At 34.5% G+C, this 25,371-nt stretch overlaps 2 protein-coding genes across 4 annotated transcripts in view; one reads left to right on the top strand and one right to left on the bottom strand.

The window, feature by feature from the left end:
- The window catches only part of LOC122636273 (serine/arginine repetitive matrix protein 2-like), a 241,813-nt gene that overhangs the window by 5,773 nt on the left and 210,669 nt on the right, over window positions 1–25,371 (top strand). The window lies entirely within an intron of this gene.
- On the bottom strand, window positions 1,094–4,582 carry LOC122636274. The gene is made up of 5 exons (XM_043827321.1): window positions 4,482–4,582; window positions 4,167–4,353; window positions 3,449–3,598; window positions 1,512–1,685; window positions 1,094–1,423 (listed from the first exon to the last, which is right to left on the bottom strand). Exons 1-5 carry the CDS (start codon window positions 4,565–4,567, stop codon window positions 1,229–1,231), a joined length of 792 nt encoding a protein of 263 aa, XP_043683256.1. The 5' UTR covers window positions 4,568–4,582; the 3' UTR covers window positions 1,094–1,228.

Genomic DNA, 25,371 nt, shown 5'->3' with positions numbered 1-25,371 from the left:
CAAAAATGTCAACTCTCTATAATGTAAAGCAACATTTTAACTCACACATTCCAAAATTACAGACGTATAACTCTCATTTAAATCGATTAATATTTTCTAAATTATAGTTTTACCTAGTATAAATAATACTATATATTTACATTGTATAATTTTCCTTTAATATTTAAGTAAAAGTTTTACTTACTGTACTATAAATTATATTATATGTTTCGCATTGTATAATTTTTCGTTAAACAAAAATTAGATTATAAATGGTCAAAGATAGTTCGAATAAATTTGTTGTGGAGAATTTCGATAGACTTGTGAAGAAAAATTTCGATAGATTTAATACTATGCATTATACGGTCCTCGTATGTCTCCAGACGTGATAACATTACTTTTACCCAAAACTCCTGAGTCACCACTGATGCAATATCTTCATCTAATTAATAAATCAAATCAATAGAAAACGGTTTTATTTAAAAATCACTTTCAACGTGGATACACATGATATATCAAAAGCGGAAGAAATCAAATCGGTGTTAAAAAATAATTATAGGGAAAAAGAAGGATTATTTGTTAATAATATTTATGTTTAAAACAATATTCTAAAAAATTCGTTGAATAAAATAAAGCTTTGAACCGATCGATGACGTTAAAATACGTTCAACGATGAAAATGCGTAATGGAGAAGGCAGGTTTACCGAAGCAAGTTCGGGTACCTGTATCTAAATCTTAGATTCCGTGTACGGTTCAGCGAAGTCGACCTCGCTGCCACGATCTCGAGCCATTACTCATAACCATTACGTTCGGGTTCGGGCACCGATATTATCCGATGAAGGCTGATAAGCCTTTTAGACGGTTTCTCGCGTGCTCTATGCTTGCTCGTTGTTTATACGTGGGTGTACGTCCAAGGAACACGTTGGTACGGAACAGTAGAGGCTAAGACGATAAGCAAGGACGTGCTTGTGAAACTTTGTGTCGGTCTCTTTGGTTAGAAAATTGTACCTACACTTGCGGTTAATTTCTAACCAGCGTTCCTAATTGTTTTTAAAATAACTCTAATAAGTTGTTGAACCTATTTCGCTATTATATTATTGATACAAATTATTCCTATTGTGTATACATTTTATTATCAGTGTTTATACAGATCTATTAGTTACGGTTAACATTTTATATAACATTGTATTCAAAATTATACGTCATATTTAAAATTATACCATATTATTAAATTTGTCTATAGATTATGTTACATTAGTGTGTTCGAACAACTTTCTCCCTCTATATGAACAGTTGTCTGACTAGAAATCAAAGATCTATACTCACTGGAATCACTTGTGTCATTAGTGAATATGTCGACAGTGTAAACAAAATCTCCGCAACCTATGTCGTGCAAAAGAGTTACATTTTTTGGAAACATATACGGTAACAGCTTTCTTTTACCCTAAAAAAATATCAATATTTCATAACGTAATGATTTCAAAAAAACAAATTCTTATAATTAATGTTATCCAGTTGGATTTGCTTCTTACCGGTAATATCGGACAAATTTGATCTTCAAGATTAAAAGCTCTTGAAATATGAAATTGTCGGATGTAAGATTCTAATTTGGTAGATCGTTCTTCGAAAAGGAACTTACACAGTTTCATGGGATTATCGGGTAATGGAAATTTAACACCGTCGAACCTTTCCGCCACAAAATTAATCTGCGTTAAATCAATAAGATATAAAAAATAAAAAATATAATTAAAGTACAAGTAACTGAAAAAATATAGTATATTATACAGAGTTATAATATTAGAATATATATAGATAGATAAAATAATAGAGTATATCGATAATCGATAAAATAGTTAATTTGTATTATTAAATCGTGGTAGTATATGTAAAAACTTTTCATACAATATATCTATATTATTTCCGTCCATAGATATCAAATATCTCAAAACTGCTTGAAGTAACAAATAAATTTATTAAGAAAAATTTGCATCGCTCTGAGTAGAACTTACAAATGTAAACATTTTTCTTTTTACTCATGACCTTTTTAAGTTATGAAGGTTAATATAGTTTTTTAAATAGATATATATAATTTTTGTTTGAAAATTTATATAGTACTGATCATTTGTAATAAAAATCCAGTGAAAAACTGCCATTATGCATCGTTTATCAGATAATCGGCATCTTAAGTATTAAAGTAATTGGTCTTTCATAACACAATTTGAAAAGCAATGATGTGACTACATAATATTTTGAAGTCGAAGAGAATTACTGATCCTCAACTAGTAAAAATACACAGTTTATTAATTTGTAAATAATCCATGGAGTATGAATCACAGTACAGTTAGTCGATCGTTAAGATGTGGATTATCTTGTAAACGATGCATAATAGCAATTTTTTACTATATATGATTTTTATTGACTACTACCATATATAAATATACAAAAATCAAAATTATACGTATTCGTTTAAAAAATCTATGTTGACTTTCATGTCTCGAAAAGGTCACGAGTAAAAAAAAATTTTTACATGCACTTTATAGCTGACTCGGAAATTTCTCTTATTAAACTTTCTCGTAATTTCAACCAGTCACGAGATATTTGCTCGGACATCTATGGATAGATACCCCGTATAATCTACAAAAATATTAAAGAAAATAGATTAATCTTAAATTATTTAAGAGATAAACAAGTTTGTATTATGTACAGTTTCCGCACTTCAAATTTAACTTTTTGTAAATTAAATTATTCATTCTTTCTCAAGTTGATTTTTTCTACAAAATTGTTTTCTTATCATTTTGTAATAAAAATAATCGACAGATGATAAATGAAATATTTTATGGTGATTTACGTGCTCTTACTTAAAATATCAAGTGATCTGAATAGAAAGTTGAGTGAAAATGATCCGGCACGGAATGTATCAAATAACAATTGAATTTGGTTTTGATACGTTGCAATATTTACACTGTTGAAGATTATTAATTATAATTAATTATAAACTTAACATCATATCTTTTTCTCGTGCGTTAAAGTAAAATTGAATCGAAACGATTATATTTTTTACTAAATAGATAATTTCGAGACAGGTCTCGGTTGCATCGACATTAAATTGACCTGAAATTCTTACAATTTACGAGAAAGAGTGATTTCCCGTAAATAAGTGATTTGAGTTTGAAACAAAGTATAAACTCGTGTCAATTTTCTCTAACTTCTTAATTGTTGATTGGATAAGCTATGATTTGAAATTGTAGTGTGGAATGTATTTGTTAAAAATATTTTCTGGTTACTTTTACATTTGAAAGAAGATAATCTGGAAAAAAAATTTCCTAGAAAAATTTGATTTACGAAAGGTTAAATTTGATTCGTAAAAGATTGAATTTGAATGGCAAAAAGGTGAGTATGATTTGCAAAAAGGTGAATTTAATTATAGAAAAAAGTTGAATTTCGAATGCAAAACTAAAATAATACTTACAAGAAGGTCATCCTTATCCGTAATGGGCTGGTTGATTATCATGTAAACTTTGCTGTCATTATTAAAACCGATTATTTCCAAGTCGAATAAGGAATTCTCGTATACCGTCACTGATTCATCTAAGATTTTTGTCACGGTATAATTCATGGCCTGCCAATTTGTAATGAATATATTACTTACGGAGTACCAATTTGTTGATCGATCAAATTAATATATCGATGTGGATTTTAGTAACAGATATAGAAAGTTTACTTATTTACTATGTTAACAATATGTACGCACTAAAAACTCTTATCAACTCGTTAAGCGATAAAAAACGGTCATTCAAAATAGTTTGTTACAAACTTTAAAGTGATTATCACTCATTTTATTGTTTCGTCTTTGTTAGAAAAAAACAACAAGGACAAAGTCATGAAAATTAATTCTTTGCACTCTTTATCTTTTTGTATACTTTACACTTTTAAAAAGTAAAAAGTATTTATATATTTTTTACATAGTTTAATGCAATAAAAATAATAAATTTTGCAATAAAAAATCATTAGTACGCCATTCCAAAGAATGTCGAGTCACGCTCGACATACGAGTGCAGATGATTAAGATCGAATTTTAAATTCATTTATTGAACTCGTAACATAAATACAATTTAATTCATTAAAAATAATGAAAAGTAATTTTGACTAGACGAACAATTTGAAAACAGGAGAAGAGTAGTACTTACCTTCGTAACTGTGATCATGCTAAAAGAAATAATCACGAATGCCGTAATTAGCATCATCTCGTTATATCTTTCAACGATCCAATTAGCAAGAACGAAACTACAAAATAGCACTGTGCACGTAACTCGGTAAGGAAACTTGGTAAGCTTGTGCCAAGTCAATAGTCGATGGCGATATGACTTTGCAAGACTCGTAACAGGAAAAAATAAGAAATATGTACATATATTGATATGCGGTATAATCGAGTTCTTATCGTTCAGCACGAACTATTTTCGTGACGATGCTTTGTATTACCAAACGATAACGTAATTATCTACCTGCCAGTGCTAGAAATTAATTGGTTTGCGAGTACGAAAATCGGCTCGTCGGTCAAAAGGCAACGTTCCGTGAAAGATGCAACCATATCTACAAGTTTCGCTGATGTGTGTGCGTTGTATTCGCATATGCGTGTATGCGTAAGTGATGTACCGTTATCAGCTCTGATCCGATCGCGAGAAACGTCAAGGAAGAGAACGCAATGATAAATAACATCGCAAGACGTTCTCCTGTTTCCCTCTCTTTCTCTCTTCTTTTCCTTCTCTCTTTCCTTCCGTCGAGAGACGACGTTTCGGCGTTCTTCAAAGGAAAGTGACGAGCCTGGATAACGGGGCGAACCTCTTCGAAAGCACCGAAATCTCGTTCATACATACACGAGCGACTCACGACGTTCCTTGCCTTACTGCCTGTCGTCTCTAAAATCCGAATCCTTATGCGAATCCGCGAGAATTTTGTCAGCGTACGAGCGCTAATCTTCTTCCAAGCTGTCCCCTTCTACGGCCTGAAGTACACAACTTACGACACGTCGTAAAGTTTTTAACGCTAATGAACGCGTTGACGGAAGCCTGGATAAAAATAAGCTCGAGGAGCTCAGGACGCACGCACGTCTTGTTATTAGCCCTTTCGCTTCTGCAACAACGTTTCTTTGTGAAGTTCCAAAGCGAAATCGAGAAAAATTTATTTTAACACATTATATGCGGGTTGTTTTGCATCTTATTTATCTCTTGCCGCAAGCCTTTACTTGGCTATTTTGTTAGAATCCAAAGTATTCATATTTTACATATACGAATGCAAAAAAGTTTTGTTAATTGTAGAATAGCGAAGTAAATAACAATATGAAAAGAAATGCTTAGCACGTAACTAAGCTAATGTTTTACGAGTCTTAAATTTGTCTATTACGTGTAAATAAGGTGTAGGAAATGTAAACAAAGAGAGCTCCTTGACCCGCATATAATATTTTACGAAGCATACAAATAAAAACAGATTATTCCCATAGCTCATAGTGCGAGCGTTCTATGATAATTTGCAACCTAGCTAGAAGGATCCAGTACTCGTATATAGCCGCCGAATCAAATATACTACTTCGTAGCTTCCAACCGACTACTATTACATCTCCTATTACGCGATGTTTGCCGCGATTTCAAAGGCAATTCGCCACGGCGGGTATCTCGTGGTCCGATAATGGTTCTCGAGGAGGTTTCAGGTTCACTAGAGTATCCGCTCATGACGTGGTGGCCTCGGATAAAGATCTAAGTGGGTACATAGTTCTATGCGTACACATGTATGGTCGTACATCTATACATATCTATACATATTTCTAGTTCTACAGATTATATATATATATATATATATATATGTGTATATATACATATATATGTAGACACGTTGAACCGCACTCTAAGGAAGATCCTTAAATATAAGAAGGTAACGAAGGTAAAGGTTTCTCCGTGACGTCCGCTTCGTTCGGAGCCGTCAGGGGTCAGTGAGCGGCTCCGGTCGGCCAACCCGGCTCTGAATTCTCTCTTCGATCGTTTTCTTCTGCTTCTTCTTCCTCCTCCTCCTCCTCCTTCTCCTTCTTCTCTTCTTCTTCTTCTTCTTTTTTTTCTTCGTCTTCTTCGTCTTATTCGTCTTCTTCTTCTTCTTCTTCTTCGTCTTCTTCGTCTTATTCGTCTTCTTCTTCTTCTTCTTCTTCCACCTTCTCTGCCTCCTTCTTCTTTTTCTTCTTATTCTTTTACTTCCACCTTCTCTGCCTTCTTCTTCTTCTTCTTCCTCAGCTTCTTCTTCGTTCTCTCTTTCTCTCTCTTTTCACTTGTGCACTTCTTTCCCCGTTTGTGTCGAGCTCTCAACACGTCCTGAACGAATATCCGACTCCGATAAGTCTCGCGCTTGCGATTTATTGCCAACCTCCGAGAGTCACAGACTCTTCTTCTTTCTTCCTTTCCCAATGGAAACTATTAAGCACGGTCCACCGGCGCAGTTGGAGGTTAATCGGAATACGGCATGAGTTGCCCGATTCGTCTTGATCTTGTATACTCCTGTGAAAACTAAAACCAACGATGCTTATAGATCTGAGAGAGTAAATAGAAATCTTTTGACTTGTTAAGATATTTTTGACAATAGTTTTATTGGATAAACCTGAGACGTCTTTATTGTTTCGTTTAAATCATCTGAAGTTTTGTGTCTTGTCGTAATCAACGTCATATGTCACAACGATGCGTTATCTAAAAATGACTGGGAAACGTTTAGCATTTGAACCTTGCGAACGCGAAACGAAGATAACAAAACGTGGCTTATAATTGTTCTTTAAAATACGCTTTGAGGAAAGTCATATGTGAATATGCCGTTATCGGTTTTGTTTATTTGATATGAGGTATGTAAATGAGTCGAAATAATCGTGGTGTGATGTAATTACAAAGACCTTGAAAAAATTTCTCATGATAAATATTATATCTTATTCTTTCATTTTCGCTCTTTATGATTAGACAGTAGCTAATAACGATCGACTCGACTTTCTTCGCAAAAAAATATTTCGTCACAATTTAAAAAAAACGAGGCGATTGAGACGATTGAAAACATACTATTAATACGTCTAACTTTTTCTAATAAAATTTTTCAATAAGAAAATATCACGCAAATATATGTAATTTATTAACAAAAAAAATGTTCTCTTTAAAATCATTAACGGTTTATGATCTTTCAGTTCTTCTTCCTCTTCTTCTTCTCCTCTAATCTGTTTTCCGTCTAAGTCCACGACGAAAAGACACGGGTTGATAGCGTCGTAACGTCGGTTCTTACCCGTTTGACCCGACCTCATGAACTTCGCTCCACCCAAAGACCCCCTTGTAGAAGTTCGTGCAACTCGACTCGTGTAAAAGGATCCCACCTTGCCCCTCCTACGTCGGCATCTTCCATCGACGCCACTGATCTCGCGGGAAATGGAGCACCGTTTAGATTATATTCAACTTCTCCAGACAGCAACCTAAGTTCGAATCTAAGCTCGAACCTAAGAGTTTAAACCTAAAGCCTGAACTTAGACTATACAAATAACATCTCCGCTACTTTCTGTGCCACCGATATCTCATATGTCTCTGCCATAGAGAATACGCCTTTTGTGCTGCATTTCTTTAGCATTAGAAACTCCACGACGTAAGTATGATTAATTAACTCCTAGTCCAGCATCTCTTTTAAAAGCACTTTCGTTTCCACAAAAATGACAAGATTATTATCGATCGGCAGATTATTATTGCTAATTAGAATGTCAATTTACATTTCTTTCAACACATTATTCAATATGCAAGTTGTTAGTGTAAGTATAAAATCATATTTTTCATTTGATATTATGTTTTAGAAAAAATCAACTTTTTCAGAAAATCCAATTACAGTCATATATTTTTTTATCGACGACATAACAGCAATTAGTTATTAAAATATGAACTATCTGAATTATTTCTATATGTATGCATATAAGAAAATTAAAGTATCTCAATAGTTAATTGAATATTTTAAATCAATTTCGGTCGAAATAAATATCCAACAACGCTAGAAACGGATTATATACTTTTCAATCAAAATTTATTTATGTTGTAAATTTATTTATGTATTTCGTTTATTGGTCGTTTTGTTAAGAAATTTAAATAAGATGGTATTGTTAGATTGCTAATAAAAAAAAATTAGGGTCAATATTTGGTTTTTTTAAAACGTCAATTCTTTTGGAGAAGCAAATTTCGACTACCTTTTTAATATAGAATTACCGTTACATGCCAATTGTTATACCAGTTACGAAACACCTTGTATATGTACGTATATCGAAAGATTTATCGATGAATTCGATCGACTGCGAGGTTACGCTTGATTTCGATAGGAAGAAAGAAAGAGTTTGGCACGTTTCATTGGTCACGAGATCAGGTAGCGTACACATGCTATGCGATAAGTTAATAGTACGTGTTTATAAATCGATTTAATTAAGGGATCAACGAATAGGGTCCTGACAAATACTAATCTGAATAATAACAATAATAATGAGAAGGTAGGGGTTTCTCTAGTTGGTAGCTACGATCAGTCTAAAGACTCGGTTTAAATGTTTCGAATAACAGGCAATGAGAGATGATAGGGAATCGTACGAAAGGGTTGGAACGAGATGTTATTAAGTTCTACACTGGTATGTAATTCGTCGAATGTACTGAGCACTGTACTATGGCGTTTCCGGTTTGACCTCGAACCGAGGTCATAGCGTAATTCTACCTAAATAAACGACTAGACTGTAATCTAAGATCGACCCCTTTCTTCCTGTCCCATTTGACTTCTACCGTCCTTCGTGTCTGACGTATAATTTCGTTGAAAAGTTGAATCCTTTGTAAGCTTTTCGAAAGAATAATTAACGTCCCTCGTGGCTTATTTCTTCGAACGTTTATAACTTTCGTGCTTCTTTTAAACGTTTCTCTCGATGGAGCTCGTCTGTTCTTTGAACCTACAGGTAGAACCGTTTGATCTTTTAAACGTTCACACGTAACAGTTACCAGGTATTTAGGTATCCACTAATCTCAATTGCGTCCAGTTGACAATTTAATTTCTACGGATCAATTTATCAAGCACAACTTGATATCCTATACGATTTTGAAAGACACGAGTCTTATTTTGTATTCAACTTGATCGCAGAAATGCAATATTGAAGAGGGACGCATGACAATACATAATAAGGGATCGTGAGCACGATGCGAAGGAGAAAATCTTCACGAGGACGGTGACAACGGCGACAGCGTCGCGCCGTGTGAATGCAGAACGATCGAATCATCCTATCGTCGTTATTTTGGCTGTTATTGTTCGCACACGTGCTCCCAAAGTTTCACTTTATCCGCTCGTGCTGCATCTTCTTCGACATTTTTGCTGGCACCGAACAAACAGCCTGGAGCTTTCAGAATCGTGTTCATTGGGATCACCATGATGATCATAAGCATCACGATCGTGTTCGAAGCTATTCTAGGAATACACTGCGAAACGTGAGCTTCGCTTTTGTTCGAGCACCCACACGTCATCCCCTTTAATCGGCGTGATACACGCTCAGAATTCTTCTTCTCTTATTCGTCGTTTCGAATAGGTAAAGCGCGACCCAAGGTACATGTACACGTCCAACGTTCTAGAGTTCCAGTGACCTGGAAGCGAGAAAACGTAATGAATATTTTATAAGAGAGCAGATATCTAGCCTCCGTTCGGATACTGCGGCTCTTACAAAGTCAGTTGGCGTTTACCATTGCGGATTTTGCATCCGCAAGCATAATGCTGTCACAGCCTCCGGCAAGACGTTATTCTGCCATTCGATCGTTAAAGCCGAATTAATTCACTGCCAACGATTTGCATGATGCTTTTTAACCAAACAATTCAGATACGCCTTCCTTCGGCTATACTCGATTTATGCGATAAAAGTAAGAACGATGTTCGACTATCATCTACTGGTATCGAGTCGAAGGAAAACGAAATATACGAAAACGATCTCAAGCGTTATCGTTTGAGCGCGGTGTCGTCGCGCGAGAATAAAAGATACCGAGGCTTAAAGTGCATTAATTTATCGGCAGACCGTGTCAATAATTAAGGACCAAACATTATTTTCTCTCTTTCTCTCGCGGCGGTCCGCGTGAAGGCCAGATAAGAGTTCCACCCTCGAGTTACAGGATGACTCACCATAAGAGAAAGAAAAAGAAAAAGAAGAAGAAGAAGAAGAAGACGAAGACGACGAAGACGAAGAAGAAGAAGAAGAAAAATAAGAAGAGAAAAGATGGCGTCGGGTGTCTTTGGCGATAGCCAAAGCGTAGTGGCAGCTGTTCGATGAGCTTATCTTTGGTCGAGAGGCGATCGAAGAGTAAGAGGAGCCTTTCGTGCCACTGCAAAGACGAGAACGAGCGGGACTTAAACGTCAAATCGTAAGCATCGGAGCCGATCTACTCGGTGTTGTTGCGTTACGCTGGGATACGCTCGTCGTCGTTGTCGTCGTAGAACGCCTGAAGACTCAATCCCTCCTCGTTGGTTAAAGAATCACCACTAGCACCATCATAGTCATATGCATGTATATGTTTGTGTGTACATGTGTATATATATATATATATATATATATATATATATACATACATACGTAGTAGGAGACACCACGTAAACAACCACGTACGTACCTGGGTAATCGCGCTCGCGCAAAAGCACCAGCGTGATCGGTACGTATTTCATGGTTTACGGTCGGGATCATTTCAATCGAACATTATCGAGCCGGAGAAACCATAACGAGCCCACGTAGAGTTAGCTACGGTTGCCCCGTAGCAAGCTGCACGGCAATCAGTGGAACGAGCGACGCAAGCTCGCGCGCGCCCTTACATATATGCACGTGTTCCTTTTTTTCCTTTTTTTCTTGTTTTCTTTTCTTTTCTTTTCTTCTCTTTTCTTTTCTTTTCTTTTTTTCTTCCTTTTTTTCTTTATTTTTTTTTTTTCATTATGTAGGTATGTACCTACGTAATGCGTGTATTATATACGTATATGTGAGTAGGTGCGATATATACAATTGTAGTGGTACGTAGAAGTATATAGACGCTGAAGCACGCTCTCTGTGCCATGAAAGAAAAAAAGGACACGTATGTTTATATCTCGTCGCTGGCCGCGTCCCCTTACCAGGCTTCCCTTCGAGGCCCCCGGCAATACGTTAAGTCTACGTGTTCGTACTCTTGTACTTTCGAAAGCTTCTCCCTCGTTTCGCCGCCTTTCTACAGGGTGCTCTTTTCCAAACGAGTAAGAAGGACTTTCTCACGAGAAAATCCCTGAACCTACATCTAATTCTTATTCAGTGAGCTTAATAATTTTTTTTTGTAAATTTTAAATATTATTTACTTTTTTATACCTAACGTTTTTACAACCATAGTTAATATTAATTTAACATTAATTAATACTAATTTATTATTTATATTAATTTAACAACAATAGTTAACAATAATTTAACACTAATTTAATAACATTTTCAACTCTGTTATTTAGATCATTACATTAGATTTTTTAAGGATGTCAAAATGTTAAAACTTTTTTTTCTAGATTATTTGTATTATTTAAACATTTTGTAAATGTGAAAGTTTTAATCGTAGATCATTTGATGACTGATGATTAATTAAGAAATGTTTGGCAGAAATCGATTTATTACAAGCATTCAATACAATTATTTAATTTGCTTTTTATGAAGTTAAAAACGACTCAACAGAATTCATTGAAATTTGTTTTTCTCGATCTAAAAGGTTTTTTCAAATATTACTTCTTATACTAATATAATTTATCGTTTAGAATACACACACACACACACACATACACATATATATACACATAAATATTATCTTACCAAGTATAATTAAGAGGTTTTAAAAATTTTTTTATAGAGACCTGTGTATGTTCTAATACATAAAAAGTTTTTGTGTACATATTTTTTTGATAGCTTTAATAGCTACATCAGCTTTTTTATTATCTAGAATTCCATATGAAAATTCCAATATGAAAACAGATTCATTAAAATATGCGTTATTTCTATTCTTAGTGCTATTAATTTTTTTTGTATATTTAGAACAAGAACATTGAAATTATTTGTATTCTCAATGTTCATTAGTTAAGATTTTGAATCAGAAAAGAATAATGACTGTTTTATTTATAGACTTACTGAAAATAATCAAGTTTTGTAGAAATGTAAACGTATCACATAAGTAGATCGAAAATTTAGATGAAAACTTTAATATCTTTTCTTTTTGATAATTATTACATATTTCTTTCATGGTTAATACTTCATCTATCTGTACAAATCTTTGAATATGCTCTAAACATTGTTCATGTGAATTAACTAATTAATTAATTGATATAAGAAATGTCTATATAATAGATTTGATATATTCTGTTTCACATTTGAATTTTGAGGTATATGCTAACCTAGACGAAATGCAACTTGTTGTCAAGAAGAATTATAATAAATACATTTGGAATATATAAACGGTATAATAAAATTAATTTTTGCAACATGATCTTCCAATTGAAATTCGTACGATTCAGATGAAGATAGTCGGCTTAGATTTGACGTAAATGAAAAAGTTTATTCTAATGTATTACTTGAATGAAATTTATATACTGGAAAAGAGTTCATGATGAAATAAATTCTTTTAATATACAGTAAAGATTTTCTAACTTTAACCAATATTGAAAATATTATTTTGTAATATTTGTAGATATTTCATTTCTTTAATCCATTCTATACTTTTCTTTCGTCATTATGTTTCCGATTCGCTCAAGACTGTTACGTTACATCGGGTACATTATCTACCTTATGCTATTTTCCTTTCCATGTATTATCCTATACGAGCTTGTGTACTATCAAAAGGAATATACGTTCTTCGCGTGTATTGTCCTACGATAACGTTTGCACAGTATTCCATGCTACAGCGGGCGAATGCATACCTTCCTAGATAGGTTCCTCCCTTTGTGCGTATACAAGGTACACGCTTAACATAACTACATATCGTAACGTCTGGCAGCGATTTCGATGCACTCTTTATCGTCTACTCGCACGACACCGAGAAATTACGCGTTATGGCAAAGCTTTAAGCTAAAAAACTTCGTCTACCGTGTACTTCATATTCTTGGGAAGGGTACTAGTCTTATAGGAAAGGTTCCACCCTCGGAAATGTCGATTGCCTTTCTCAATGAACACGAAATATGACCGATAAAATCTGCAAGTGGTTACGTAGATTATCGTTTAATTTACCATCCACACCAGCACAATATCCTTAAGAACTTACAACTACCATCGCATAATATCGCTCGTGATATAAAAATTGATCTCTGAATATTTTTCGAACGCAAAATTCTACGTTAAATCTGTATAAACATTTGTAATATATCCAAGAGTAACACTTTCCAACTAATTTCAGAGGAATGTCCGATCCAGTTTTCACCACTTTTCTTTGACCTTGTTCTACTTGAATTTCAGTAAATGGAAAGATTTAACGAGTAATTGTATTATGAAAAAATATACTTATAAAAAGAGGATTACATGTTGATGTTACTTTCATTTAAATTCTACTTGTATTGCACTGAAAACTTTTTTGCTATATTCAATGAAGTAAAATACATTTATCTTCAATATATATCTTCGATAAACACGCGCGCTCGCATGATATATATATATATATATATATATATATATATATATGTATGTATATATATATATCTGTAAATAACTTATGTAACTTTAAAGCGGAGTTCTTAGTAGCAGTACAATAGATTTTAATGGATACGTCGATGGGATTTTAAGCGTCGTTATCATTCGATTTTACGACTTACGAAAACGAATGAAATTCAGGCATTGCGTATAGTGGAGCGTCGATTCCCATGTTACACACACCCTTATTCATTTCGCATAAATTGTTCTTCCGATCGTAAGGAGAATTCCGAATGTTGTACGTCGTAATGGACGTGGTATGTTCACGGAATATTTCCTATCGTTTTGCTCTTTCAAATTTACTTAGATTGTTATTCTTGTTATTACTAAAACGCGCTTATTTCCTTTGAACGTAACTATCCTGATTAACTTAATGCATCGAGCGTATTTCGAATTTTAATGGACTACCGTAATTTTTTAAATATGTAATAACAGAAGATCCGATATAGATTTTATTGAACAAAACATTTCTTTAAATCGTTAGAAATTATCTTTTCCATCAAACAAAACGTTGGTATTCTCGACTGGTATGCAAGTTCATAAATTTTCGCTGTTCTTCTCTTAATTGCTAAAGAAAAGTCGTCGAACTCTTCTAACCAGCGTAGGAAGGTTGTAGGAGTAAGAGATTCATGCTTTCCCTCGTTAGCATACTGGTATCCTAACGATCGCAATGCAATCAACGGTTTATATTAAATCACATAGCTCGTACGAATTTTTAATATTTCGAGAAAAAACTATCTAACGTTAGAAGTTAGTTCGATATGAAACTTCGTTATCGTATTCGATATTTTACCATATGAAAGTAGAAATCTTCTAAGATAATGGAGACGCGTTCTATCCAGAAGTTATCCTTCGCGTACATATAACACACGCGAATCTGAGAAATTCCACGCGGTATCGGACTAAATCGTGTTCTTGCAACTTCTGGAACGCGAGGATGATTATAATCTGACAGGTTGGTTTGCAAGTAACTTGGTCAACGTATACGTCAAACGCCTATAATTTTCCTAACTTTGTAAGAGCAAATACGTTGAAACGAAGAAGAAAAAGAAGATCAACATTTGCACGTCCTAGCGCGGTCGAGAAAGATCGGAAGCGTTAAGATCGTGCTTTATACGCGTGCGACCCCGACTGTGTAATTATAGGACGCAGGCGATAAGAGAAGGCCTGCGGATTCATAGTTTGACAGTAAATGTATGCACGCCCACTTTATTTTTCTCTTTCATTCTCTCTTTCTCTCTTTTTCTCTCGTTCTTTCTCTTTCTTTCTCTCTCTCTCTCTCTCTCTCTCTCTCTCTCTCTCTCTCTCTCTTTCTCCTCTTATAACATATAAACGTTAAAGCTCATACCAGTAAGAAGGTCGGCTTATACTCCATCGAAACAAGCGGAATTCTTTGCTCGCATAAGTCGATATATTAAGTTTACTAAAAAGTTTTCTCTGTCTGCGTTGTTGAAATAAACAAAAATTATTAATATCTAATTTAAAAATGTAATTTTATTAACAACTTCCCATCTTCGAACAGAAGTTTTTGAATTTTTTCCAGATAAAATGATTTTCACTTGGAAGTTAGAAAAAACTCATCTAATCTGAACTTGAAATTGTATAATATTAGAAAATTTTCTGCGATTGATTGACTGATCTAGAAAGCTTCAGATTTATATAAGAAATATGATCAACATCACTGAAGCAAAAAAATGTTTATTCAGTTCATACTAAATACGTATAATATTTTATATAAATTTTTGTTTCTTATCCATATGTATATATATATATTATATATATATATATATATATATATATATTATAAAATCGTATTTTGTGTATGTGCGTGTATGTACTTTCTCTTGACTTCCATTATCTTCTTAACCATAAGTTTGTATTTGTATTGGGTCGATATCTGAAAAAAAATAATTATATCATTGTTTAAATTTACTCATGAATTTTGTTATTCATCTCTTGTTATTGTTCACTCGTCTTTCATTAATTATATGAAAACAAAAGTATCAATTTTAGGATTATAATAAAGCAAAAAAACTTTAGCTCGTTAACTAGATAATTGAGTTCTATAACATTAGAAAAAGAAAGTAGAGATTAAAACTAGAGATTAGAAATTTACTTATATAAGCATATATAATGCATATAGAAATAAACCATGCGTTATAAACATTGGTAAGCTTGCTTCTTAATGCTTTTTGTTGTATATGATAAAAACGCATTTGGTAGCTGATTATTTATTACTCGACCTATTATTTAATACTATATAAATAATGGACATGTGTCGAATGAATATAGGTAAGAAGTATTACATTTATGATCATCTCACATAAAATGACGCCATCCATGATTCCCTATTTCCACACATGTTACATTAAATCATAATTCTCTTATTTATAATCAAGCACTTCTTCTCGACAAAACCTTCTAGAAAAAACTGTTCAAAACTTGACAAAGCAATAATCTTTTTCCAAGCATAACCCGTAATTTATTCGTTATACTTGTCCAACATCAAATAACGAAGCTAGCATAAGTTAATCGCTCTGGCATCGTTAATTGGAGATTAATTCATCGCAAGAAAGAGAAGCGGTTAAGCGTTGATAGTAGTTAAATGGAAGATCATAAGTTGCGATTTGACGAGCTGGCTGGCGCGTGGTAAAGCGAACGTATAACATCGCTAGGGTATGCATACGTATTACGAGCTGGATATGTGTAATGAGGTAAGAAGGAGTGCGAAGGAAAAGCAAAGGGAGGAAAGGAATGGAGAACTACTACCGAGAAGTAAAAGAAGACGAAGACGAAGAAGAAAGAAAGGGGAGAAGGAGAAAAAGGTGGACGAGAGGAAGGCAGACAATAGTAGCCAAGGACAGGCGGTATTCAAATGCGATCGCCACTGCTATTGGTTTGCGCAGAGAGAAACATTTTTACAGACTATCATGGTTGCAGGACAAGCGTCATTTTTTCTTTCTCTTTTGCTTTCTCTCTCTCTCTCTCTCTCTCTCTCTCTCTCTCTCTCTCTCTCTCTCTCTCTCTCTGTATCTTTCTCTTTTCTCCCTCTTGCGTATCTCTTCCACTGATTTTTCTAAGACCTTCCTTGGGTTCTCCCGCGCAAAAGAGAAATGAACTTTTAGGACGTACATCAGAGAGCTTTACTACTCATTGTCAGGAAATATAGTAGTAGGTACGGTGACGTGCGAACATAAGTCCTTCCGACGGCAACTCCTTAAGAAGGGAGTCTCGTGTTCATTCGAAAGATCTCCACGAACGTATTGCAATTCTCTTCCTTTAGTCTTCGAAAGGGAAGCTTTTAAAGCAATCTCATGTCGCATGTTCCACGATGTTCTTAAGAACTTACATACCATGGATTCGTATCTAAATTAACAGGAGTAATGGACCGATAAAAATAAGATAGCAATTAATGGAGCGGCGTAATTCGTTTTTATAGATCGGAATCGTACAAGCGGAGTAATCGGTCTTTAGAAATATTCCCGCGGTATGTATGTATGTACATGAAAATATCTCTTCTCAACGATCGTTACGAGGGAAAATATCAAAGGCGATGTCCGCACTTTCGTCCATTAACACTTTCCTTCGAGCACAGAGCACCAGCTCTTAAATGTTAAGAAGTAGGTATTCAGTGAAGTGTTAAAAGCGTTCCCAAGATCATATATACACACACATATACGCACACAAATATGATATATATAATATATATACATACATACATATATATTGTGTGTGTGTGCGTGTATGTATATATATATATATATATATATATATATATATATACACACACACATATATATATATATTCATGTTGTAAAATAATCTTCAACTAGATCAAGCATTATTAAATGTAATGTCTATCTATTTAACCTTTTTTTTATCCTTCATTACTAACCGCTAATTATCAACGAGGGCTAATGTAAACAGCGCACCACTGGAGCTCGGTACGATGATTAACGCGTTAATGACGCTTAATAACAGAGTCTCGATGGTAAAGAGTATCCATTAGAATATCATTCTGTTCACATCCCTTCTATCTCGTTATTAAAGTAAGCGCGTGCTTCTCTTATTCAGCAATATTCTATCTCATCTTTATCTCTTTTTGGAGGTATCATAGACTAATCGAGAAATCGACCTGGATTCACCGGAATCAGATCGATTTTTTTTTTTTACGTGATATACGAACGAGAGATCGAGCGCAAGGCTATCATGGTCCGTTCACATTCCACCGAAACGATCCAGTCGATCGAAGATATCCGGTGCCTTGTTGGGATCATTAGCGTGAGATCGTGTGACGTAACGAGCCAATCAGTGTCCCAACCGCCGGAGTAATGACCGTGTAGCGAGAGGTATTAGCGTCGTGGATGGACGGGCGATACCGTTAAACAAAACCTTACCTTGTGAACTCTGACCTGTGGGGAAGCAATCGCTACGCCAATGACGAGGATGATCTCGATCAGTCCAACGTAACCTTCCTCAATTCTGATCGTTTAAACTACTTTTTTCTTTTTTCTTCGAACGCTTTCATGATTCTTTTTATCCTTATTCAAGGATCAGGAAAAAACGCGATCAATCGACTCATCAAAGCGATCGACGTTACGGATATTAAAGCGATAAAATTAAACTGAACACGAATAATATATATATATATATAAAGAGAGTCCGCTATCCGATTATTGAACTATATCGTATTTATTTGGGATTTCAAGTGATTGGATGATGTTAGTTAAATAACGAAAGTTTTGTTTAGTAGTGCGTTAATATATTATCTATTGCTTATTAATCAGACATTTACAGTGATGTCTATTTTGAAGCAATTTGAAATAACTAATCTGTCAAGTGTAAATTATATAAACATGTATTTATATCTATTTATACCTTTATACTTATTGGAAAACTTATCCATACATATATATGTGTATGTGTGTATATAACATACTATTCAAGTTTTACACTTTATTTCGACAAATAATCTTATTTAATCCTATGTTTCACTGTAATTTTTACTGTTACATCATTTAGGATAATGAGAAATCTGATATTTATAGCATAAGAGCATGTTGTTATACTGTAAGTGAGAACTTATTATCACATTTATTCTATAACTTCGTATTAATTTTCACAGTATGTAATTCTGGTAGAACATAATTACAGTAAAAAATTAATTGAACTGTTCTCTTACTCAGCGTCTATTCACTATTTATTTATAAATTTTGTCGATTATATTATATTACAGATAATTTTTGGTTTCTTGTTTCTTTTAATTAATTCTTTTAAATAATTGCTGAAATTCCGACCAATAATTATTCACTTTATAATATTATTATAATGTTATTCACTTTTATAATATTATAAAATCACATAATTTTTTTTCTTAACTATAAGTGTTATTTCTATATTCTTCTAATTCTAATTAAAATTTAAGAACATGGAACATAATCACATGATGTTATTTTGTTTGATAATTTTGTTTTTAAACATTTAATAACTACTTTGTTTATCCTAAAATCATGATCACGTGATAATACAAAAATTTTTTGAACATTCTTGAAGACAGATAAAAGATCAATACATCATCCCTTTTCGTGTAGTACCTATAATTAAGGTCGATTTAGAGTATGTAAACCACAATTCGATAACCATCGAAAACTCGTTCGTTACATTCTTTCCATAACCATCCTTCAGGGTAAAATGTTGATCGCAGCTAACCTGAGCATTCCGAAAGTGTTGATTTGGGTTTACCTTATTCTGAATCCGAGTGTTGATCCTATCTCCGCACTGTGGATAAGTGTTGATTGTCCAAGGAGTATCTGCCCAGTTTCCTTCGATATTAACAAGTATAATACAAAATTACGTAAGATATTTACAGTTGTAAATACTTTTCAATATTTTGTAACAATATCATAAATCTTCAAATGTGACTTAATTTTGATATAAAAAATTTTCTCTATACGTTATGCAGTTGCATCAAAAACTTGTTTTGATTTTCTTAGATATTAATAGGTATAATATAAAATTGCATAAAATATTTACAGTTACAATATTTTTTTTTCAACATTTATGTATAATATTTTTTAATATTTTGTAACGATTTCATAGATTTTTAAATATGACTTAATTTTTATACAAAAATTTTTTTCTGTACATTACTTAGTTGCGTAAGAAAATGTTTTCGCATAAGTCGATGTATTCCACATATATTGACAAAATTTTATTAAAATCAATATTTCTAGATTAAAAATCTTCCTTTATTAATTTCCATCGATCAATTCTATCTAATTTATTAGTTTTTAAAACCCTTAAAAGTCTTGATAAGTTTTGGATCTTGATAGATCTTGAATTTACGATATTTAACAAATCACTCTGTTTCTTTTCGTCTAAGTAAACGCTCAACAAAAACATAATACGTAGGTAAGAATCGACATCCGATTTTTTCAAGAAGAACACTAAAACAAGCCGTTTACCTTTTATCGATACGTATTAAGACTTTAAAAAAGACTTAAGATCCATGAAGACTAGATTTTTTCAAGAGTTTCAAGAGTTTTAAGTTTCGAATCATGTTCGAAATCGTTCAAATTTTTTGCCATATACATAGACTCGAAAGAATTCAAAGTATTTCATGGTTAAATCGCATCACTATCTACGGTATTCAATGTGTTAAGCTCCATTTATAAGAACAGGTACAAAGCCAATTATAAATCTTCAAGCTACAACTGAAACTAATTTTAAATTTCCAAACAATTATAATTATAACGTTAGGTAATTATATATAAAACATAATATTAATTTTTGTTTTCTATTTTTTATATACAAATATATAATGCATTTTTATATCTACAATTTTATGGGATAATGGAATTGATGGGTATGCATGGGATTTTAAAAGATATTATTTGTTCCATTGAACTTGATCTTTCTTGATCTCGTTATTCAAAGTCGCACTTATATAAAAACACCATTTTGCGATACAAGTGTTCAAAGTTTTCATTCTCATAGATCACTACAATTTTACTCGTGGCATAAAAAAGAATATAAATTACAAAAAAATAAAGAAAAATTATATTATAATCTTTATTTACTTTTTTAATATCAAATACAAACAATTCTCTAGAAAGTATGAAAAACTATATTAAAAAATTATTTAAATTATGGAATGAAACAAAAATACTTAATATTCTAAATTATTATATATAATTTTCATTTGTCTTCCCTACTTGTCCGATTTCTGATCTGCATTTCTGGATAAGTTATTTTCGTACCACTGTATATCTTCACTTTCCAAATATTTCATTAAATTGAAATTTTATAATTTTTCTGATTTAATATTTCCTGAGGATAGTGAGTTTAAATTTAAATTCAAACAATCATGTATCCTTTGTTAACAGAAATTAAACATCTATTAACATAATTTTCATACAATAACTTATAAAATAAGATTACTTTTATATAAATATTTCAAATATTTACATATTATTTATGTATTACTTTATTATAATATATTTAGATATTATCTATATTTTATATAATACTTTTACATATAGAAATAATTTAAAGAAAAGGGGCACTTCATAAAAAGTGATTTCTTTAAGAAGTGACCTTTTTCCACCCAACTTCTCAATTATCAATCCGTGATATATTTTATTAACTTGGAGACATTCGGAGAAGCTTAAAGTCGTCGATTCACCGTACAGTGGCTGTCACAACAGACAGGACATTAGTAACAACGATATAGCTGAAAGTCCGTAGCCGAGAGAAAGAAAGATAAGAGATCTCCTTTCGTGTTTCTCGGTGTGTCGAGTGCGGGCGTGTTACATGTATAGATACGCATATATGTACATGGAACTCGACGATCGCAAAGAGGTGCGTGTGGGTTGCGCACGAATTCGTGGCACGCAGCAATGGCGCCGCGTGAAAGGCTAAAGTCACGGCTTCGTGAACGTCGATCACGATTCGATAAGGGAGCCCAAAAAACGATGAAGAGCAAGAGAGGTACGGTAGAAGTACTCCTCCAAGCCTCCAAAAGTTTTCTGAACAGTGGGAGCATTGTCCTTGCTGCACCGTTGGAGCCTTTGCCCTTTCCTTGTTTCTTCCTTTAGTCCTTCGTTTCTTCTTCGGAACAGTCAAAGGAACCGACCAAAGGGGCCCCGTTGAATTTAGCCAAATATATTTACAGCGCGATAGTTACGTGTCCCTGTCATCGGCCGAAAACGTATCTCTATCTCTTTTTCAAAGTGAAAGAAGAGTAGGTAAATCAGTAAAGAGAAGATCGGATCGTTTAACCGACTCATAAAACCTCTGACTTTCAAACGAGTGGAACGGTCAATATTGACATAACGAGAGCAGACTCGCTTGTTTGCTTTTGGCCAATTTCTGAACAACGTGATCTTCGGAAAGATCGCAAGAATAACGGGGATTGGGATGGGAGAGAAAAAGAAAAAGAGGGAGAGAGGTAATTCTAATATTTTCTTACTCGTTTAATAGATCGAAGAAATGGTCAAATACTGCTATTATTAGATATCTATTTAATGAAGATCTCTTCTCGATGCTCTTGATACTTTCTAATTAGTCGTCGTATAATCAGTCTTTTATCCGTTGTACCTACATAAATGGAATAGCGCGTGTCGAAATTAAAGATCGAAATAAATATAGACAACTCGTGCGGTGGTTTTAACAACGTGGTAAATTAATAAACGAGAATAACATGAACTCGCTTCCACGGAGGATCCTTAGGAAAAGATCCATGGTCAGCGGCTTTCGGACAAGAAAAAGGAAGCGAGTGGACATGGAGAAGGATGCAAAGAGACGGTAAGGATAGGAACATAGTCGGGAAAAGACATACGCTTGTCGCGTTCACGAGAAAGCGAAAGAAGAGAGAGAGAGACAGAGGGAAAGAAAGAGAGACAGAAAGAGAGATGAAGAAGAAGAAGGTGCTCTCGGTGAGCTAGAAACAGGGAGAAAGAAAGAGAGAGACGAACGTTCGAAGGAGTATGCGAAGAAGAGAAGAGGGAAGAGAGAATGCGGAGGAAGAGGAAAACAAAAACTCTCGCGAAGCTCAAGCCACACAAAACCCGAAGAGCCGGACGAAGAGTAAGAAGAACGAGAACCAGCCCGAGAGAGTCCAGGCCATCCAGCCACGGAAAGGTGTAGGGCGAAAGAGGTAGACCGTATATAGGGTGCTCCGTGAAATTGCGAGTTTTCGCGAGCATCGTCTTTACCCGATCATCCTTTCGAATGCACCGAGGTTATTAAGGTATTCTAACCGAGAGAATCGAGAGAAAGATGTTCGATAAGACAACGAGAGTCTAGTCTTAACTCCGACGATTTTGCTTGGATCGCGTTGAGCATGTTTATTTCGACGTTCTAAGGATATATGTGTAACATCTGCCGTTGAAACGTTTAGTGAACGTATCTATTACGCTTTACATAAAGGCTGCCTTTCAATGCTCGATAATACCGGTGTAGATAATATCGGCTTGTCTACATTCTCATTTCTTTTTGTATTCCTTTATTTTTTCTTTTTCTTTTTTTTTTCTTTCTGTAAGAAATCTCTAACGAAGAAGACAACATTTATTTCTATAATATCTTCAAATAAGATACATTTTTTATTTTCTTTAATTTTTTTAATATATCCATTAAATATTACATTAAATTATAATTTATACTGTATACTAATAAGTATGTAGTACATAGTATATAAGTATACAATGACTTATAATTACGTATAATTTAAACATAATTATGTATAATTTTAACATATTCGAACATAACTTCACGATTCATTTCGTGAGAAAAATATGAAACGAAACTTTAATCGTAGAGTATTAACAAAAATTCAATACGGAATGAAATCCGTATAACATCGAATTGATAAGATAAATCATCGATCGACTTTTAAAAGGGCAATCGAATCATTCGAATTTTGTGGCTACGCTATTGCAACGGAACAATGCTTCTCATCGACGAAGCTCTCTCGAGTTCTGGCTACGGTGGCCTCCGCGAGGGCCGGTAACGTCGACAAATAAACTAGAACGAGGCGTACCAAACGAAATGCCGCAAAAAAGAGAATCGGTCTCGGCGGAGCCGCATACGAACGCATTGCTTAGCATCGAGGACGAAGACTTGGGGTTAAGTGCGAGTGAGAATGTCGTTCGAAAGAAGCCAACGTTGTCGTTGTCGAGTCGGAGATCGAACGGTAATCAAGGTAGACGGGTTAGAAAAGGCGATACCTGAAGAGAGAAAAAGAGCGAGAGTGAAAGAGTGAGAAAGAGAGAGAGGGAGAGGGAGAGGGAGAGGGAGAGAGAGAGAGAGACGCGATACTTCGTCGTAATTCAGTCGAGGAAAGTTACCTCGACGTCACGTAGAGACTCTCTCATTGTTCCATTTTAGATCGAAAAGAACGATTAATGCGGAACAACATTCGGTCGGAAGTTCGAAACCATATCGTTTGCTTTCATAACGGACTCAAGGAAAGCGCTGTTAAATGTCATCGTTCCTATCTCCCCTTTCCCTCTCATAGATACATCTAACTATATCGTATATTTTAATCGCAAAAAGATGAGAGAAAAGAGAACATGATCGTAACGATAAACGAATGAACGTAAACATTGTCATTAATTTTCTTCGATTTCGACGTGACTTTGAAGAAGAATATAGTGGAACGTAGCCAAAGTCGATCGTTCAGTGCACGAAACGAAATCGAAACGAAACCTTCGGGAATGGTCTCGCCGATAATATGTTGATTTTTGAAGGTCTAGTAGTGTTCTATGAGACGAAAAGACTGACGAAAACAACGATGACGATGACGTCGATGTCAACGACGACGACGACGACGATGGCGACGACGACAGCGAGGTGCAAAAAGGAAAGAGTGGAAAAAAGGCGAAGAGATAAAGTAGTGTACAAAAGGGTGAAGGGGCACCCTAAAGGCCGGAGTAGGACGAAAGGACCTGTAGGATGGGCCAAAGAACCGGAATTTTATACAGTGGCGTAACACGCCAGATAATACACTCGCTCGGAGTCACGAAACTCACTGTCGATGTGCCGAAGCTCTCTTTCTTTTTCTCTCTTTCTCTCTTTTTCTCTTTTCCTCTTTCTCTCTCGTTCTTCTCTCTCTCTCTCTCTCTCTCTCTCTCTCTTTCTCTTTCTCTCTTGCCTTTCTCCTTTCTCGAGGTCGAGATCTCCTTGTCCGATTAGAACCACGGACGAGGTTGACCGTTCCTCTTATCACGAAGCCCAGGGACTTGTTCTTTCCCGGTCAATTAAGTAACCTGCGTTACGCGGCTAATTAATTTCAGCGCAATTAATTAGGCGCATCTTGGTCGAATCGCTAAGTACGTTTGCTTGTATTGAGTCTTTAGTAACCAGGCTTTTTCGCGTATCTTTTTCTCTCTTTCTCTCTCTCTCTCTCTCTCTCTCTCTCTCTCTCTCTCTCTTTCTCTCCGTTTCAATTCGATCGTACTCGAGCGACGCGTTTCGATGCTCGTTAAATCGATATGGAAATTACCTACGACGCGGCCAAGATTTCGTTAGCGATCGAGATTAGTAGTAAGCGTGTGGTATAATGCGTTCAAAGTCGCGCGAGACGTCATTTGCTATCAAGAGTGGAATGAGCTCGCGCCTTTCTTAGCCTCACGTCGATGTCTCCACCGTTTAGGACCGATCGACTCTTCTTT

Source organism: Vespula pensylvanica, chromosome 21 (genome assembly GCF_014466175.1).
Source record: "Vespula pensylvanica isolate Volc-1 chromosome 21, ASM1446617v1, whole genome shotgun sequence".
Taxonomy (NCBI): Eukaryota; Metazoa; Arthropoda; class Insecta; order Hymenoptera; family Vespidae; genus Vespula; species Vespula pensylvanica.
The sequence above is the reverse complement of the archived record's forward strand: the minus strand, read 5'-3'. Positions and strand labels throughout refer to the sequence as shown.